Below are 20,482 nucleotides of genomic sequence, written 5' to 3' on the forward strand. Positions count from 1 at the left end.
TCAATGAGAATAGTATGAATACTAGGATGGGTCTAAACTGACGCCACCTGTGGTATAGCAATTACATAGGGCACACTAGTACCGGCTGGAGACACTGGGGGGTTCCCTCCGGGGTGTAAGGCCGGCAGGGGTAGAGGAATGTTCGGGTACAAAGTCTGGGTCAACGAGGAATAACGAGGCTCCAGATACAGGAGCCGGTGCATGTACTCCCTTGATCAGCAGACAAAGCAGCAGTTGTAATCTAAGATGCTCGAATAGCATTGACGACAGCTAGCCAGCCTCTTCCTAGAGGCGGGCCCGAGTGATGATCCTCACAGGGGTAAATCCCAAACGACAGTGGAATCAACGGTGCTCTTCTCCAGCGGTCACGGTCCCAAAGCAATATAATCCAACCAGAAATGGTTCTGCAATCGCCGGTGTAGATTCTCCTGTGCACGATACTTCACATTAAACTAGGTTGAACTTGACGTTACTTCACTAAACTCTGACACTTTTACTATCCTATTCGCACATGTTCTAAACGCTCTATTTAGATGCAAGGTTGCTCACTTCACTGCACGTTGTATGCGTGGTGAAGGCTTGGACACTGAACTTGAACTACTTGATGAACTACTGCTGTTTACACCTGCGCCGTATTTATACCTAAGTGAATATCTAGTCCCAACCTGGTCACTCTGGTCCTGAATCACTACACTGCCCCAAACTCGCCCACTGCACCTGTCTGAGTACGAGACTGCCTGGAGCCTGGGGGGGGCTGTCCAATAGGAGAGCGAATATTACTCTGGTTTGTACACAGGTAAAGGGATATTCCGTGTATATATACAAATAATATACAAGGTATATCAAACGATAAATATATATATTCAGTTTAATCTGACCCTTTGTAACAGCCGCCTCCTAATTAGTCCGCACCTAATTAGTTAAAGCGAGGCAGATTAATAGTCCCGTCAACTACTCAATGTCTGTTGTGGGGAGTAGGGCAATCTACAAAGTCAGTGGGTCATGGGCGTCATCAGGGGTGTCAGGGAGCCTCGGCAACTCTATCAGCCTCGCCACGGGTCGGGTGTAGGTCCGTCCCTGGACAATAACTTCTGTTGCTCTGACCCTTCCGTCGGCACCAGTGATCACTTTGCTTACGCGGCCGTCCGGCCACGCAGCTCGGGGTAGTGACTGGTCTATGATCATAACGACTGTGTCCACTTTTAAGTTGTCCCTGTCCTTGACCCGCTTCTGACGGGCTGGACGGGATGGTAGGGAGTTTAGGAGGAAGCGGGCCTGAGACTGGTTGATCTGTGCTTGGCTGTGTCTCCACATCCTCCGTCTGTTCCTCTTGTTTGGTCTGTAGGGGCCGGTTCCGGCCGCCCCATCAAGAAGTCGGTTGGGGTGCTGGGTTCGAGGTCAGCTACGTCGCTTGGAGCGCAGCTGAGGGGGGTGGAGTTCGGAACTCCCTCTTCTTGGGCCCACGGTTCTCTCACAGGCCTCTCGTCTAATGTCAATAGCCTCTCAACGGGCTGTACGAGAGAGTGGCCTGTGTCGCTCACCTTTGTGTGCAGGCAGCGTGTAGACGTGGGTTGACTGTCGAGTCCGTAGAGGGGGCCCTGTAGCGTCCACCCCAGTTGGGTCTGAACCGCGACTGGGCATCCTTTGGGTCCGATGTGGGCCGCCTCAATTGGGAGAATGAGGTCCGCGTGGTCGGAGCCTATGAGCAGGGTCGGTGTGGCGCCGTCGATAAGCGGTATAGGTAGTCTGCGTAGGTGCTCGTACTTCGCCATCAGCTGTGGGATGGGGTAGGTGTACTGTGACAGGCCTATGTCGTGGCTGGTGAAGACGTTGGTGATGCTATACTGCTTCTCGGGCTGCTCGACCGCTGCTATCGTGAAGGAGACATTTTCACCCTTTATGGTCTTCCGGTCTCTTCTAATGGTACGGATTGTCATTGTTTCTTTGGCACCCCGCAGGCCCAACTGGGCTGCGGCGGAAGCGAGGAGGAGAGTCTTTTCAGACCCATCGTCTAGGACGGCGTAAGTGTCCAGGACCTTGTCCTCGTAACTCAGGAGCACTCTGACCACTTTGATGAGCACTCGGGGGGTCCCGCTATGCTGGTCTATGTGGAGCACTCCTGTTGGTGGGTTGCCTTGGATCTTCTGTAGTGGTGCCGACTCGCGGTAGTCCGAGTAGCACCGTGACTCCCAGTGTCTGCTGTGGCAGTCAGGACACCAGGGGGCGGTCCTATGGATCTTCGGTAGTGGTGCCACCGCCTCGGCCTGATACATCACCGTGACGGGCCCACTTTGGTTTCCTGGCGGACGCTTGTTGATGTCGTGCAGGACCTCCAGGTGGGCGCCGTCGCACTTGCTGCATTTCTTCTTTAAACGGCACTTAGCTGCCATATGGCTGCGCGCGCAGCGGAAGCAGCGGCGGTTGGCTTTGATCCACTGACTCACCTCGTCAGCGGTCAGCTTCTTGAAAGTGTCACATTGAGACAGCCAATGTTCCTCTTCACAGTACTGGCATACAGTCTTCCACTCCCCCCTGGTCGGGGGGGTGCTGTGGTTCTTGTGCTGCGGTACTGACTCGGCCTGGTGCATAACGGTCACTGACCGGCGGTTATCATTAGATCTCCGAGGTCCATCTCTTGGGCTTGGTCCACTCCACATGAACGTGTCCAGTCGTAGGCTGCTGACTTCCCTCGCGAGGAAATCAGCTAGGTCTAGGAGGGATGCTTCTGGGCCGTTGGGGTCGCGGTGGTCTCTCTGCCGCCGAAAATGCTCTTGGCGGGCTGGAGGGAGCTTCTCCAGTATTCGCTCCACATTAGAGTTTGCATATAGTTCATGTCTCCCCTTCTCCTTTTGGGACCCCAGCATCCCCACGAGGGATTGTACCTTGATAGAGAGGTCATCCAGTGCTCTATTGTCTCTGGCTGGGGGGAGGCGGTCGATATCTCTTATTTCTTGTATCACGTAGTCCCATATGTGTCCATAACGCTGGTCGAGGGCCACTAGAGCCGCGGTGTATGGGGTGCTTGAGTTGGAATATGCCAGCGCTATATTATGCGCTCTGGGCACCTTGAGATGCTTAAGGAGGATGGCATATTTGTACGACTCGTCGGGGACGTCGGACATCATAGTCTCCAAGCACATCCGTAATTCCGTGTACTGTGCTTTGTCCTCGCGCGTAAAGTCTGGGAACGTCGGTGTGCCAAGGTACGATGCCATGGATGGCTGGCACATTGGTGAGCGTAGGGGAAGAGGCCTCCTGGGCGAGTCTCCCCGTACGTGTTGTCGTGGGTTGGTACTCGGTGGGTACCAGAGGCCGGGTACCCAGGTGCTGTTCCTCGGTGCTGACTGTACGTCAAACTCACCCGTGAGTTGGGTCGGGGGTTTGTAGTGCAGTGACTCGGGGCTGACGTCGGGGCTGTACTGGGCCTCCTGGTCCAGAGTACGTTGCTGCTGGTGGGCTTGACTTTCCTCCTCTTCCTCTTCCTCTTCTAGGTCCTGGAGTCTTCTAGTCAGTCTCTCGGCTACGTAGGCCGGTTCTTCCCGGTGGCTGGGTCTCGTATGGACCGGTCGGGGAGGGGGGTCGGAGACGTAGACAGGATCCTCCTGTTGGCCGGGTCCCAGGTTGCTTCGTCGGGTAGGGGAAGGTGCCCTAGACCCTTGTCGTGATGATCTCCGGGAGCTCCGTGCGGAGAGAGGGGGTGTCGCCCTGGCAATCAATTGTTCTATCATCTGCGCCTGCAGCCGGTCGCGCTCTGCTTCGCGCTGGGCATGGGCGGCGTCGCGCTCCGCTTCGCGCTGGGCATTGGCGGCGTCGCGCTGTGCATCGCGCTGGGCATTGGCGGCGTCGCGCTGTGCATTGGCGGCGTCGCGCTGTGCATTGGCGCGGTCTCTTTCAATGTTCTCTTCCGTCTGAAGGCGTCTCTCCTCCAGTCTTATGCGGTCGTCTTCACTCCTTTGTTGCGCCTGTAAGCGCTCTCGCTCGGTTGCAGAGTGTTCGCGCTCACTAAGGGCTTGCGCTTGGAGTTGTGCGTGAAGGCGCTCTCGTTCCGCTGCAGATTGTTCGCGCTCGCTTAATTGTTGCGCCTGGAGGCGCTCTCGTTGTTCGCGCTCGCTCGTCTGTTGTTGCGCCTGGAGGCGCCCTCGTTGTTCGCGCTCGCTCGTCTGTTGAGCCTGGAGGCGCTCGCGTTCCATGGCAGAGTGTTCGCGCTCACTAAGCGTCTTTGCTTGAAGCCGGTCGCGTTCACCCTGAAGTCGGTCTCTTTCGGTGGAGGCTGCCAGTGTGGCGATCAAGGCTTGCGCCAGTATCTGGTCTGCCTGGCTGGGGGATGACACTGACGGAGGTGATCGGCTTCTGACAGAGCTCGTTGGAGATCTGTTCTCCTGGCGCGCCCCGAGGTCCATCTCCTGGGCGCGCTTCTCTTCTCTTGGTTGTGTGTCGGGTTCTGTCCCTGGAGCGCTTTCTTTATCCTGGAGCGCTCCGGGGACTATCCCGGTGACGTTGTCTGGAGGTATAGTCATGTCATGTCCCACCTGGTCCCCCCCGTGAGCTGAGTCAGTTTGGTCTGAACCCACTGGGGTCTCTACTGGCAGGGTCGCCTGGTCGATAGGATTTGACATGCTTTGGCTATCCGCTTTATCCGTATTTAACGTCTGTTTAGATAAGCTAGGTAGTAGAACGACAGCGTATTCCTCCAGATAGGGAGGTGGCTGACGTTTGCGCTGCGGGCGCTCTAGCTTGGGAGAGCCGCTTGGGGAGTGTTCACCGCTGGCCATGGTTAATATTAATATTATATTAAATATTACACTGATACCATCCGGCTCGAAGGACCAATTGTAACTGAGGGGTACAATTCCCTGACTGTATTAAAGAGTATGATATATTAAACCACTACTAGTTATGTACTTTAATTACTGGCCATACAGTATATGAATATATATGGTGAACACCGACACAAGAATACGGCATTGACACATAAAGTTCTATTTGGAGGGTATTTATTATTATTAAGCAACGTTAGGTTACAGATTGAGAATTAGGCTCGCGCTTGTATGGCGAAGAACACACGTAAAGTCAGTCAAGAACATAAGTCAATGAGAATAGTATGAATACTAGGATGGGTCTAAACTGACGCCACCTGTGGTATAGCAATTACATAGGGCACACTAGTACCGGCTGGAGACACTGGGGGGTTCCCTCCGGGGTGTAAGGCCGGCAGGGGTAGAGGAATGTTCGGGTACAAAGTCTGGGTCAACGAGGAATAACGAGGCTCCAGATACAGGAGCCGGTGCATGTACTCCCTTGATCAGCAGACAAAGCAGCAGTTGTAATCCAAGATGCTCGAATAGCATTGACGACAGCTAGCCAGCCTCTTCCTAGAGGCGGGCCCGAGTGATGATCCTCACGGGGGTAAATCCCAAACGACAGTGGAATCAACGGTGCTCTTCTCCAGCGGTCACGGTCCCAAAGCAATATAATCCAACCAGAAATGGTTCTGCAATCGCCGGTGTAGATTCTCCTGTGCACGATACTTCACATTAAACTAGGTTGAACTTGACGTTACTTCACTAAACTCTGACACTTTTACTATCCTATTCGCACATGTTCTAAACGCTCTATTTAGATGCAAGGTTGCTCACTTCACTGCACGTTGTATGCGTGGTGAAGGCTTGGACACTGAACTTGAACTACTTGATGAACTACTGCTGTTTACACCTGCGCCGTATTTATACCTAAGTGAATATCTAGTCCCAACCTGGTCACTCTGGTCCTGAATCACTACACTGCCAAAGGCATGTTCTAACATGCCCCAAACTCGCCCACTGCACCTGTCTGAGTATGAGACTGCCTGGAGCCTGGGGGGGGCTGTCCAATAGGAGAGCGAATATTACTCTGGTTTGTACACAGGTAAAGGGATATTCCGTGTATATATACAAATAATATACAAGGTATATCAAACGATAAATATATATATTCAGTTTAATCTGACCCTTTGTAACAATCGTTATTAACAAAAACATTCGGGAGGGGAAGGAAGGAAGAGTGGGGCAATGTCCAATGGACATCTTACCTGCACCAAGGAACGCAGGACGAAAGGCCGCAACACAGGTTGGTCTACCACGTTGACGAAGGCCTCTCGCTGGCCAGGCCAGAAGAAGCAATGGCCGGAGCCTTGCTCCGGCGAGACGCCCCCCTCCTGCAGCCGGTCATGGTGCAGGCCCGACTACATCTTCTGTCAAAGATGATGTCGTAGTCAGAGTGCCAGGGCCTGCAATTCTCACGGCTACGCCAATGGTTGTAGCACAAGCTAACAGCTAACTCTAGGCTAACTGATAGCATCAAGATAACGTTCCCAGCCGAGCGAAGTCGGTAGCTAACGTCGTAGCTAACAGCTAACTGGCTAACAGTTAGCTCAACCCAGCTATCGCTACCCACTAGCTAACTCAGAAGCAAGCTATGCGGCTACCACTGAAAACTGTACAACGTGAGAAAAGCAATACAGGCCAACACTTCAGACAGCCGCTGTCTTTTCCTCTTCTCATCCGAAGAAAGAAGGGAAAAGAAGGCAACACACGTCCCTCTTCAGAACGGTGTTTACCAAACACAGCGGTGCCGGCAACAAGTCCCTCGCGGACTATAGCCGACTTGAGCATGGAGATATTCTCATAATGAAACACCAAGCTCACCTCCCTCGCACCGGGTGCTTTTCATCTTTGAAAATCGTGAGAGAGAAAACAAAAATATAATGTCAACGCAGCTCCTTCTCTTCAACGTAGCTCCTTTCCAACTATTTCGGCACTAAACTCAAGTGGTGTATACAGACACTTGTCGGTGGTGAAAATAAGGAAGGAGCTGTTAGTATGGCCACATCCCCGCTTATGTAGAGGAGCGGATGGGGGTGTGGCCAGGCGGATGGGTGTGTACATGTGAAGAAATTTTATTCAGTATTAGCCTGGATATGGATATGTTCCACTAGAGCGCAGAGCGTAAGCTATACGATATATAACTGTTTTAGCCTACAGTACTTATATTAGTTCAGGGCAGTATATAATCTTTCAGGTGTTTCGCACATTGGTCTTTGTTGTCGTCATTTGGGACGCAGTTTCCGGTGGGGCGTGTCGTGGCTGGAGGGGGACGCGGGTAGTTTGAGTGTACTTGGATTGTTTGTGTTGTGGTGGGGGTGTCATTTCTGTGAGCTGCTTTGTTGCCTCTGGTACTGGTGGCCTTGTCAGTGCGGGGGGATCGGTGGATTCTATGTTTTTGCTTTCAGATTCTATGGGGGGGTGGCGGGTCGTGTGCCCCATGGCCTGTAGCCGTGCCGAGGGGGGCGGTGATTCTGGATGTTCGGGTAGATGGACATGGTGGTTGTTGCATGGGCGGGCGTGTGGCGTTGTAGTTGGTCTGGGATTGGTCTGGGACCTTTGGGACACTTTGGGGTACTGTGGGGGTTATGGTGGGTTCTTCGTGCGGGGGATCCCTGGGGTGTCAGTGGGTTGGGGGAGTTTAGCGATGGGGGCTGGCGCATGCGGGGGGCTGGTGTTCGACGCTGGAGGAGGTCTGGGGGGGGGGGGGGGGGGTTGGTTGGAGCCTATGGCGCCTCTGGCTTCGACCTTTCCTGGACCTTCCCTGGAGTTGGGTATTGGTCTCTTGCGTGTGCTTTGGTTGTCTCCTTTGCTGCGGGTCCTGGGGCGCGTGGCCTGTCATTCCTCTGTGGAGTTTGGGGATGGGGGCGTGGTATTTGCTGGTTTTCCTTGTGGTGGCAGGGGGGCCGGGGTAGATGGAGCGGCCCACAGGGTTGGCATTCCCATCGCCGTGCATGGCGGTGTGAGTGGCACGCGGGCTGTTTGAGTTTTCCTTCGGTCATGGCGTGCTTTATCGGGGGGTGTGTCTTGGATGGGGATGTGGTAGGGATTGATGTGTGAGGTGTTCGGGGGACTGACTGTTCTGGGGGGGTTCACATGCCTTCGAGCGACATTGTACTATTGTACTTATTTTATGCCTATTCTTAAATCTGCACGTTTACATTGTACTACTTTTATTGTCTTTTATACCTATTCTTATGTCTGAAATGTATGAAATTTTTTTTCAATTTGTGTGCTGATTTTATGCCTATGTTCATTTTTTATACTAATTGCTGTGGTGCACTCTGGACCGAGAGTACTATGTAGATAGTTATTAATATTTATTATTGTTATATTGTAGAAATGTGTGTAAAGTCTCGACTACATTGAAAATGAGGGTGACCTCAATTGTAATTTTGAGAATAAATAAAGGTTGATGATGATCCAAAGCCTTAAATGGGAACTAGCCTGAGTCCGCCTTTGCATGTAAACTGTCTATGATATATGTACCAGTGCTCGTACTAAGATTCTACTAATATGGAAATAAGTTGAGACATCACGTATGCGTCAACGAGAGGTTACATATCATGATTTACATATGTATCCATGTAATATGACTTTGTCTGTCACTTGGAAGTTAACAGTATGTACCTTTTTGCATTAGGCCACACCCATCGCCACGCCCCTTTTTAGCCAATTGGCATCAACACACACACTTGACCTCAATTCAGTATTTAGCCTCCTAGGGTGAAAACTGACTGCTAGAGGGTGGGGAATAGTATGAACCAAACAACCAACACAGTTACAAACCACGGGCGGCGGCAGAAGAGTGGCTGAACGCGCCATCAGATAAGGACAAAATAACCGAGGGATATGAGGTACTCCTGTGTCGTTGTAAATTAAATAACTCGCGCATCAGGCCATACGGGTCAGCGAGCAGGAACGTTCACCTGGTTCAAATGCTAATACAAGCAGCTAACACAGCTAAGGAAGCTAACGCAGCTGAATGAGTGAATGAATGAAAACGTTGTTTGACAGATGTCAGTGATAACTTCAAATGCGATCAGGAGTAATGCCATCAAATAGCATACCAACACTAACGTGGACAAACATGAAGGCAGCTAAAGATAAAAGCTAGAGCTCATTACTAGCCCTGTGATGGTGCCAATTATATTATTTAGGTATAGATGATTTAGTAGCCCTCTAATGTCAAGACCTTTAGCTTAGTTTGAGTGTACCCGGGTGGCAAGCCGGCGGGAGAAGGTGAAACCTACTCCACTTTGTTTATTTGTATTGTTTTCCATTTTTGGGCGGTATCCCTGGGGGGACCTCTGGTGAGCCTGGTAACGCCGCTGAAGACTAGTTAGGCTAGGATAGTCAGGGAAGAAGCTTCTGAGCTAGTTTAGGCAGCTAGAGAGGGCGGAAGACACAAGGTAGACAAGGAGTTACGGGTACGCTCAATTAGGTTATTATTTATTAGGTTATTATTTATTATTACAATTATTTATTTTATGGTCAAATAAATAATAAATAAATAAAAATTGATCAATTAAAGAAAGAGAGGGCCAAAGTGAAGGCAGCTTTCACAAGAAAGGCCAACAGCATTTTGCGAATGGCGCCAACTATGCTGCGAGAGGAATTGAAAAGTGAGTGGAAATCCCTTTCTGAGGACGCAGAAAGGCTTCATGCAGCTAATTATGTTTGTGAGGCCTGTCTGATTGATGAAGCAGGCGACATGGAGGCTGTGGATGATAAAGCCAAAACAGACTTGGAGAGGGTAACCATAGAGTGTGATACAACATTAAAAGAGGTGAAGCAGGCAATCCATTCCAACCTTTGGTCAAAATATGCAGAGACCGAGCTAAAAGCAGCCATTGGACGGGCAGAAAGAAGCTATGAAGGTGCGGGAGAAGTTAACCTGGAAACAATCACCTACGAAAATGGTAAAGAACAAGTCACACTCTTGGAATCTCTCATCACCAAGGCAGAAAGTCTGCTAGCTGTCTGGGAAGGGTGGATCCCTGAAGGCGCTGCGTGCGAGGTTAGTAAGAAGCTGCAAGTGCTGGAGGACAAGAGAATTGACCTCTGGCAAAGGTGGGTAGTTGATTTCGGCAGGGTCCAGAAAGAGCAGGCTGATAGAGCCATTGAAATCCGGCAAAAGGCCACCTCTGACATCGCAGAAGCTGAAAAGGGAGCCGCTGAGGCTGAAAGAAGAGCCGCCGAGACCAGGCTTAAGGCAGCCGAAGTTAGCGCTGGGTCGGAGGAGAGGGCCGCAGAGGCCAGAGAAAAGGCAGCTGAGATTCAGTTGGAAATGGCAGAGGCCGCCGCAGAAGAGCGTGCCGAGCTGGCCAAGGGGCAGCGGAAAGCATGGGAGGAAGCACAGAGTGCTAGCCTGGCGAGCCTGGGAGCAGGAGGCTCACAAGCATCAGCCTCACCAAGAGTTCGGCTCCAGCCAATAAAACTACCAAAATTCAACGGTTGCATGTGAGACTTTCACTGTTGGCGAAGAGACTGGGAAAACCTCCAGCGACAGGGAGATCCATCTGGGTCAGCCGAAGTGAAGAAATTCCAGCTCCTAGACAGTGTGGAGGAGAGAGTCGTCAGTGGCGTTAGGCTCTCAAGCTACGACACAGCTCATGATATGTTTAGGGTCCTTGAAAACCGGTTCGGGAATAAGACCACCATCGCTATTCAAATAATTGAAGAGTTGGAGAAGTTGCCGGTGGCAAAAGGTAACCAGCCGAGGAAAACAATAGAGCTCATCCAAGCTGTTGAGAAGGCCCTTACTGACCTGACAGACTTAGGGAGCATTGATGCTATAAAGAATCCACTTGTTATCAAATCTATTGAGAGCAAGCTGCCTGAATGTGAGCTGAGGAGCTGGCTCACCTTTAAAGCTGCACCTGTGAACAATGTCACCCCTGAAGGCCACTTTGACGCTCTCCTAAAATTTCAAAAAAATGAAGAAGTAGTCCTTGAGGCATTGGTGCAGCTAAGACCCTCGGAGGTATTCGAGAAGCCAAGCAAGCCAGAGTGGAAGGCGTTCACAAGGGCCACAGGAAAGGATGCGGCTGGAGAAGAATGCAGCATGTGTGGGGATGAGAAACACGGAGGCAGGATTTTCTTCTGTAAAAAGTTCAAAGCGCTCAGTCTGGCTGAGAAGAGAGACATTGTCGAAAAGAATGAAGCCTGCCAGAGATGTTTGGCATCCCATCAGGAGGATGGAGAATGCAGCGACAGGTTCCTCTGCAGGAAAAAGTGCTGCCAAAAGGGAGAGACCTCCGACCACCACTACCTCATGTGCTCTGCGGAAGGGGGGCAGAGAGGAGAGGAGAGGAAAAGGGGAAGGCAAAGGGTGGAAACAAGTGGCGCAAACACGGGAACGCTCTCAGATGAACAACAGAGGGCGCTTGCTAATATCTCCCCCGAAGCAGCAGACCAGATTATAAAGGCATTCACCAACCAAACAACGGTGTCAATGAGTACAAACACTAGGAGTGGTAGTCTCCTTGAAGAGATTGGCCTGAGGGAGCATCCTGTGCTTATGATGATCATGGAGGTCACGACAAACGGAGGGCAAACTATTGGGACCCTGGTAGACCTCGCGTCCGACACTAACTACATAACCCACCAAGCTGCCGAAAGACTCAGACTGAGAGGGGAGAAAATAACGTTGGTCGTGCATGGGGTCGGAGGAATGAAGGTGAGAGTCGAGACTGAAAGGTACCTGCTCAAGGTCAGGATGCGCATTTCAGAGGACATGTGGAGTCCCCACCAGATAGTCTGTTATGGCCTGGATGAAATCGCCCGAGCAGGCAAGGTCGTTAGCCCAAAGCAGCTTCAAAAGTTCTTCCCAGAGGTCAAGACAGAGGAGCTGGTCCGGCCAGAGAAGATCGAGCTCTTGATCAGCCACCGGGAGGGTCGGCTTGCTCCACAGCGGATGAAAAGAGTGGGAGACCTGGTGCTGTGGGACGGCCCACTAGGGAAGACTGTGGGGGGAGCGCACCCTGATCTGTTTGAGGAGATGGAGATGTCAATTCACAACTCAAGGACTCATTTTGCACGCTCTATGAGAACAAAGGCAGTCAAGGTGGAGGAGATCTCCTGTGAGCTGGTAAACACCAGAAAAGGGGCTCAGGGCCCGGAGCAAGAAAGTGAGGAGGTCAGAAACACAGCCACGACCAGCAAAGAAGTTCTTGAATGGTGGAGGTGGGATAGCATCGGAGCCGCCTGCGAGCCAAAGTGCGGGGGATGTCGGTGCGGGACTTGCCAGCCAGGGGGAAAGGAGATGACTCTAGTAGAAGAAAGGGAACTAGAAAAGATCAAAGAAGGTCTGTCCTATGTGACCACTGACAACCATAGCAACTCACCTCACTGGGATGCAGGATACCCCTGGACAGAAGATCCTGTTTCGCTTCCATACAACAGGAAGGTGGTGGAAGCGACGTTCCTGAGGACCGAAAAGCGCCTCATGAAGGTCCCATTGTGGAGAACGGCGTATACAGCACAAGTTCATGAGATGGTGGAAAGAGGAGCAGCCATCGAGTTGGAGAAGAACATGATCAGCAGTTGGAGAGGGCCTGTTTGGTACGTGAGTCATCTAATCGCACCAAACCCACATTCTGTCACTACGCCAGTGCGCCTTGTCTGGAACAGCAGCCAGGAGTTCAAAGGGACGAGTATGAACAGCATTCTGCTGAAGGGTCCGGATGTTCTAAATCCCATCCGGGCGGTCCTGCTCAGGTTCAGGACAGGAGAGCATGCGGCCATAGGAGATATTAGAAAGATGTATAATTCTGTTTGGTTAAATGAAAGAGAGGTCCACCTTCATCGGTTCCTCTGGAGGGACTCACCAGAGGAAGAGATCAAAGATTTCGCCATCACTCGGGTCAACATCGGAGACAGGCCAGCTGGGTGCATAGCACAGCTGGCTATGAGGGAAACGGCGAGGCTTCCCAAGTTCTCTCACATGGATGAGGAGAGGAGGGTCCTTGAGGAGGACAGCTATGTGGACGATATCCTCATATCCCACAATGACCGAGGGAAGCTGGACAAGATCAGGAGAGGAGTGGAAGAGATCCTCACCGCTGGGGGCTTTTCTCTCAAGCCATGGGTTCGGTCCGGTCAAAGTGGGAGGCGTGAAAGAAGTCAGCCCAAGCAATCTATTGAGACTCCGAGTATGGCGCTCCAAACCCTGGTGTTGCCCAACCAGCTAGGGCAGGAAGACAACAAGGCCCTCGGCGTTGGCTACTATGTTGATAGTGACAGGCTCTTCCTGATGGTCTCGATCAATTTCTCCAAAAGAAAGCAGAAGATGAGGACAGGGGTCGACCTTCTTGACGGGGAGGTCAGAGAGCAGACGCCAGATCCTCTGACCAGAAGGGAGCTCCTGAGTCAGGTGGCAGGGCTCTATTACCCTATCGGGCTTGCTACCCCGGTCAAAGAGAAAGGGGCCATTCTGGTGAGGAGAGCTTTCCAGGTGGCTGGGGGAGGGGGCTCGAAGAAAGACACGTGGGACCATCCTCTTCCGGCAGACCTCCGAACAGAAGCTATCAAGCTCTTTGAGGAGTACAGTCGACTTCGTCAAGTTGGCTTTGAGAGAAGCCTCACTCCTCCCGGATGGAGAGGGAGGCCGTGGGGTGTGACATTTTCTGATGGAAGTGATGATGCTTTCGGAGCTGTCCTGTATCTGAGGTGGGAGACATCAGCAGGGGTGGAGACTCGTCTCGTCGAGTCGAAGGCCAAGCTGACACCCCTTGACCAGAAGGGCGATGTAATCAAAGCAGAGATCTGTGGTGCAGTCTTTGCAGCCAGATTGAAAGGGTTCTGGGAGAGGCAAGGCCGTCTGGAGGTAGAGAAGTGGTTTCACTTTGTAGACAGCCAAACTATACTGGGAGCAATTCAGAGGGAGAGTTACGGGTATCAGACGTTCTTTGCGAACAGGGTTGGGGAGATTCAGAAGGCAGGGCCAGTAGCCGACTGGTGGTGGATCCCAGGGGATCTGAATGTCGCTGACCTCGTCACTCGAGGATGTCCCCCGGAAGAACTGGATGAAGGTTCCAAGTGGCAAAAGGGACCCGAGTTTCTAATAAGGCCTGTGGAAGAGTGGCCCATGAAGTCCGCGGCAGAGGTAGCGGCTAACACCAGAGAGGCTGTGTGTAGGCTCCAGAGGAGGGCGTTCACGGCGGTTCTTACTCGAGCCCAGCTGAAAAAGGCGTCAAGTTCGTCCGAGAAATCTCAGAGCGAGGCGGACAAGGCTCCCGGGCTCTCTAAGAAAGGAGAAAAAGAGCCCTCTAGCGAGTCCGGAAGCGAGGAAAAGCTCTGGGGGGCAGCCATCGTCAATCTCGTCAAACCTGAGAAGTTCAGCAGCCTGACCAAGCTCTGTGGAGTGATCAGCTGGGTCCACCGAGCGGTGAACAAGTGGCTAATCCGAGGAAGAGCCATAGAGAGAGCAGAGTGGGAGGCCAAGCACTCAAAAGAGAAAGAGGGCAAGCCTGTCCTCGACGCATGGGAGCTTGGGGCCGCTTTCCGAGAACTTTGTTTGGCAGCTCAAAAAGGGGTAGCATTCCCTGAGTCAACACTGAACAGGCTCGTGGTAGTCAGGGAGGAGGTGTCAGGGCTTCTGGTGTGCTTTGGAAGGGCCCGGGCAGCGGGGGAGTCAGGAGTGCCTCTGGTTCCCTATAGAGCTTGGGTCAGCACCCTCGTGGCGCGAGAGTCTCATGAAGCCAACCATGAGGGAGTCACTGGTACTATGTTGCGGATGAGGAGGAAGGCTTGGGTGGTTCAGGCTCAGCGGGTTGCAAGGAAGGTTGGGGACTGTTGCGTCTCCTGCCGGAAGACCAGAGCAAAGATGTGTCAGCAGGTTATGGCTGACCTTCCCTCGGAGCGGACTGAGCCGGCTGCCCCATTTGAGTTTACAACTCTGGATCTGTTTGGCCCATACATGGTCAGGGATGTGGCAAAGAAGAGGTCTAGGATGAAAGTCTGGGGTGTGGTGTTCTCTTGTATGGCTTCTAGAGCTATGCACGCCGATATGGTGGAGGGACTGTCCACAGAGAGCTTCATGGGCACTTACCAGAGATTCACAGCGCTCAGAGGACACCCGAAGAAAATCTGGTCAGACCGGGGCACAAACTTTGTTGGAGCTCGGCCTGCACTGAAGGAACTCTATGTTTTCCTAGAAAGTCTTGACAAGGATGAAGTAAGGGGAAAGGCTGCCAGACAAGGAACCGAGTGGATCTGGGTGTTCCACACAGCCGACTCACCTCACAGGAATGGTGCGGCGGAAGCAGCAGTCCGCATTCTCAAGCAAGCGCTGAGTAATGTGTGGGGTGGCGGGGACCTCACAGGACTAGAGTTCCAAACTATGCTCTACATGGCAGCCAACTTATCGAATGAGAGGCCGATCGGCGCCAGACTCCAGGTCCAAGATGACGCGGTAGAGGTGATCACCCCCAACACCCTGCTACTGGGGAGGGCTGGACCCACAGGGGACTCACGGAGCTACGAGTTCCAGGGCTACCCATTTGTGAGATTGAGAGCAGTCCAGACTGAAGTAAACAAGTTCTGGCAGCGGTGGAGCCAGCTTGCTGGACCAGGCTTGTTTATCAGGCCTAAGTGGCATAGTAAGGCTCGCAATGTGGCAGTCGGAGATCTTGTTTGGCTTGCCGATCAGAACGCGCTAAGGGGTCAGTTCAGGCTGGGCCGGGTTGTGGAGGTGGCCCCTGACGTGAATGGGGTCGTCCGTGATGTCAAAGTGAGAACGTGCCCCAGCTGTCCAGTGGCCTCGGGCAAGCGTCCGGAGAAAATCAGCAGCGATCATAGACTCTCTATTGTCCTCAGCAGAGACGTCCGAAGACTCGTGGTGCTCTTACCTGTAGAAGAGCAATAACAGCACCCCATGAGAAGGTTGATCCGAAGATTCCACCGCCAAAGGAGAGCGGTTATTTGTTGTGGTCTCCTTGGGTCTAGAGTCCAGGATACCAAGTGGGAGGTGTGCAGCTTTCTATTGTGGTGGTGGAGTTTAGGTGCACTTTAGTCTGTGTGTGTAAATAAGTAATGTTTTTTGTGTTGTTTTTTATGCTGTGCGTTTATGTGAATGTTTGATTAGTGGTAGTTGAGCTATGATTATAAATATGTTTTCATTTTCGGATGTATGGAGGCACTGTATGCTTGGTTAAAGTTGTGAATGGAGATGTAGTCATTTCACATGTGATCCAGGGACGTAGTGAGAAGTGGGCTGTAATTGGTCGAGATACATCACGTGGTGTCAGTGAAACTAGTAAACATGAAGTTGCGGGGAATTTGACAGCAGCGAAGGGAGACGATTGAGAGCTGGTGAGTGGATGTGTGTAAGCGATTTGTTTTAAGAATGATAGTAGTATTGTGGTAGTTATTGATTGAATGTGTGTCTTGTTTCAAGGTTTGTAACCTGTTGGAGGAAGAATCAAAAGCTTTTTGCAACTGAGTGGCATCCTGTTCGTCCCTTCACCCCAGCTGCGGGAGTAAAGCAGCACAGTGACCTACTGTATAGAGCTGCTGGTCACAGCAAGAAAAGAAAAAGAAACCTCTGGCCTCTTTTGTAATTGGCATTGTTGAAACGGCAGCCTGAAAACAAGTTGACACACTGCTAGTTAACCCTTTCACTGCCGCACTACCAAACGGTTAACCCTTTCACTGCAACAATACACAGAAGGTTAACCCTTTCACTGCCAAACAACAGCAGGTTAACCCTTTCACTGCCACACTAACCATCGGTAGTGTGATAGAAAAAGGGTTAACCTTCTGTAGTGTGGCAGTGAAAGGGTTAAACCAGGTCCTCTATCTGCTCAGAACTGGTAGTGGCACTGGCACGTCTAGTCTTCTACAAGCCTGTATATAAACATAAAACATAAAGTTTGGAAATTTGTGTTTGGTAGATTATTTTTCTGTTGTAACAATGCTTCTTGGCAATACATTTTATACTGTTTATTTACCTTTTTTAAATGGTGCCCCTTTTTGTAAGGAACATGCATTTGCACCAAGCAAGAGTCAATAGCATCTGCAGAATAAGCTGTTTGAATAAGATTTGTCACATTTTTCATGGGCGCAACCCACATACTCAGCTGTGTTGCTCATCCCACAAATGCATGTTCCTTACAAATGGTGCAACATTGAAAAGGTAAATAAACAGGCTTTCCAACGGTATAAAATGTATTGCCAAGAAGCATTGTTACAACAGAGAAATAATCTACCAAACACAAATGTCCAAACTTTGTTTATATACCATCAGGCACGTTGGAACTATAAAACGGCAGGGGGTGCTGGGGGGTCGCCAGATGATAAAAAAAATAAAAATAAAAAAAAAATTTAATTTTTTTTGTTTTTTTGTTTTGTTTTTTGCGGTCAGGCCACTGAACTTAGAAGCAAGCCAGGCCAGTGTTTCTAGTTGCACCAGCGCAATAGTTAGATAACCTAGGTGGGGAACAACCAGGAGATCACTGCAACTCACACAAGTTGGAGAACTATCTCTCTCTCTCTCTCTCTTGCTCTCACACACACACAAAGGGAGCCGCATGTGATTGGTGGAGGCGGGATCCTTACGAAAAACTGCTAATCAGTGACACATGCTAGCCTGTAATAATCCCCCCCAGAAAAATGTACTTTGCATTTGATATATTGCAAATATATGCCATCACACACACTGGCATTTAAAGGGTTAGAATTATAAAATGAATATGTGGTGTTATGATCAGGGTTGAAGTTGAATAAAATATTGTATTTATCAATTACAAAAAACTGAAAATCCATAAAAATCTGTGTTGTTGCTAATCATACATATGCTAGCCTGTTTTTTAACAATAATTTGTGATGCCATCACAAACACTGGCATTTAAAGGGTACAAATAAAAAAAATGCCTGCACCAGAATGCAGGAAATGAAGTCTTTGTAACAAAATAATTCCTGGTGGGGGACCCCCAGACCCCCTGCTTAAAAAGTGGCCTGACTGGGGCTATATTTCCTGGCCTGAATGATTTCCCCAGTCCGGCCCTGGTTAAAAGCCTCCAATGCTTATTAGTGTGTGTGCGTTTGAACGTTTGCATGTTTCAACCATACATTTCCATTTAAAATTAAATTTTTCTTTACCTCCTATAATAGTGGGGGTCGCGGCTCTCTGACACCGGTTTTTTTGGGTCGCGGCCTGAAAAGTTTGGGAACCCCTGGTCTAGCCTGTACCCCCCAGACATGTTGCTGGCCCCGTCAAAAAAGTATCCTATCAGCCTCTCCATGGGCAGGTTGAGGCGTAAAAGTATTTTATACACAAAAACAGCGTCTCGGCTGTTGTGTCTGGGCCGGGCATTGTAAAAACCCCAAAAGAAGTTCTGAGCTTCCAAGTTGTCATCGGCGAACTGTATATTACACGAGAATTGTTCTTTTCCAGTGAGTGACATCAGTGGTTCCGTCAGCGCTCAAGCCAAAGAATGGGCTTTTGGATGCTTTGCCTCTAATTTGTCGCTGAATATTATGGGCAAACAGCTGTAAAATTTCGTTTTGGATGTTGTTGGACATCCAGTTGTCTCTCTTTTGGAGCCAATTCTTCAACTCGGGATCAGACTCGGTGCGCACTTTCCATCATGAGCTGCCATAACACCCCATCCCTATTTGCATCACCCCTCAGTGGAAGCCCCTGGCGCCCGAGGGGGGGTATAGGGGAACAGACTCAGTTAACTCTTCAATACCTGATGCTGCGGCTGAACCTGTCGTCTCTGTCTCTCTCTGACGTTTATCAGATTTAGTGGGACTGTCACTGGGACCGGCGGGACGTTTCGAAAATAAACCTGATATTTTTCTTTTCTGCGAGTGAGACATTCTGTGCTAGCAAAGTCTGACTACTAGCTAAAATCGACTGACTGCGCAAGCACTGTATCACAGTAGCTCAGTGGTTCGTGGCGCGTGGGAAGGGCGGGAGACGGGAGGTGAATACAATTAGTTGTTTCACCTGTCATTCAATCAGTCTGTGACAGTCTGTCATCACTCGAAAATCTACTCGGTTTTACACGTACTGTATGATTGTGTACATACAGTAGTGTAATGAATGAATGAAAACTTTATTTAACAGATTGAAGAATGGCTACAATACAGTACGGCTCAATACACACAATATTAAAATGGTGAAGTGCTTTGAGCAGGATAAACTTATAATATACAGTGTTACAGTTATACAGTTACAGTATATACAAATATATAAATACTGTCATAAAAAAAACATAAAAAAAAAAAATATTATATATATATATTTTTTGCAATAATTGAGAGGGGGTGCTGCAGCCCCCCCCCCCCCCGCACCCCCCCCTTGCAACGTCCCTGTATACCATTACTATCTATAGTAATGGTATATCTATATCAGACTATCTATTCCATTAAAGGTCCCAACAATTCATTTTTGCATTTTACATTTCTATAGAGTCTATTTTACATTATGTGGAGTCTGTTACCCCCCCAATCCCTGGCTGCAGCACAGTCAAAAGTAAAGATCAAAGTGGGCAGTAGATAAGGTAGACCGTTCCTGGCTACATATGTTATAGGTGATTATTTGGTTGTCTCCTAGATTGACAGGGGTTTAAAACATGTTGTGTTTTACCAGCACAAGAATAATGTTTGACTGCTAAATGCACACCAAAACTACACGCACTTCCAGTCCTCGGCCAGTCCTTCATACCAGCAGCCATCAGGCTCCACAACAGTGGGCAGGGACTGCTGCCAGACATCCAACTACAACTACTAGGAACCTAAAAAGGACAATAACACTACCTTATGCATACTGCACCTTATGTGAATACTGTATATTTCAGTTAGTTAGTTAATTAAATTGATTTGTTATATTGTTTACACTGCTTGTTTTTACTACCTGCACCTCCCCCTCCCCCATGCTGCTATGATGCCTGCATTTCTCCAAGGGGATCAATAAAGGAATATCTTATCTTATCTTAATATGTGAACTTTTTCAAGGTGAACAACAAAGAGGCACAACGCTTCTATTTAACCCTTTCACTGCCACACTACAGAAGGTTAACCCTTTACTATCACATGTGTGACAGTAAAGGGTTAAACCTTCTGTAGTGTGGCAGTGAAAGGGTTAACCTTCTGTGTATTGTCACGGTGAAAGGGTTAACCGTTTGGTAGCGCGGCAGTGAAAGGGTTAAACATGATTATCCCCCTACCGATGTGACCAACCTCGCACTCTTTCTTCTCTCTCCCTGGTGCAGGTAAGAGACGTCCACCTGCACCCGGAGCAGTTCAGCGTGGAGAACGGCCTGCTCACTCCCACCCTGAAGGCCAAGAGGGCGGAGCTCAAGACGCTGTTCCAGCCTCAGATCGACAAACTGTACGCCGACATGCAGTAACGGCACCCGCCATCTGTGACACCTTGACATTAAACCCCTCCCAGGCGTACAGAGATATACAGTAAAAGTGTATATTTTCAGCATTACGTTTGTTTACCAATTATTTTAACTGTTATTAGTGAAATATAAGATTATAGAAATCTCAGGGCATTGAGTCGGAAACCGGCGCATATTGACAGGAGGAAGTGGCACAGCCAAAAGTGAGTGTAGTCTTTTGAAGGAAGAGACTCAGGGCTTTCGAATTTCGAAAAACTACCCTAC

The 20,482-nt window shown here is 50.0% G+C and overlaps 1 protein-coding gene across 1 annotated transcript in view; it reads left to right on the forward strand.

Annotated features, from left to right (window-relative positions):
* Nucleotides 1-20,221, forward strand: part of acsl5 (acyl-CoA synthetase long chain family member 5) — a gene marked incomplete at both ends in the record, with an annotated part of 87,850 nt that extends 67,629 nt beyond the window's left edge. Inside the window, one exon of the mRNA XM_084323687.1 lies at nt 20,084-20,221. Coding sequence (XP_084179813.1) covers nt 20,084-20,221 — 138 coding nt within the window. The remainder of the gene's footprint in view (nt 1-20,083) is intronic.
* Nucleotides 20,222-20,482: the final 261 nt, after the last annotated feature.

Source organism: Notolepis coatsorum, assembly GCF_963971535.1.
Source record: "Notolepis coatsorum genome assembly, chromosome: 10".
NCBI lineage: Eukaryota > Metazoa > Chordata > Actinopteri > Aulopiformes > Paralepididae > Notolepis > Notolepis coatsorum.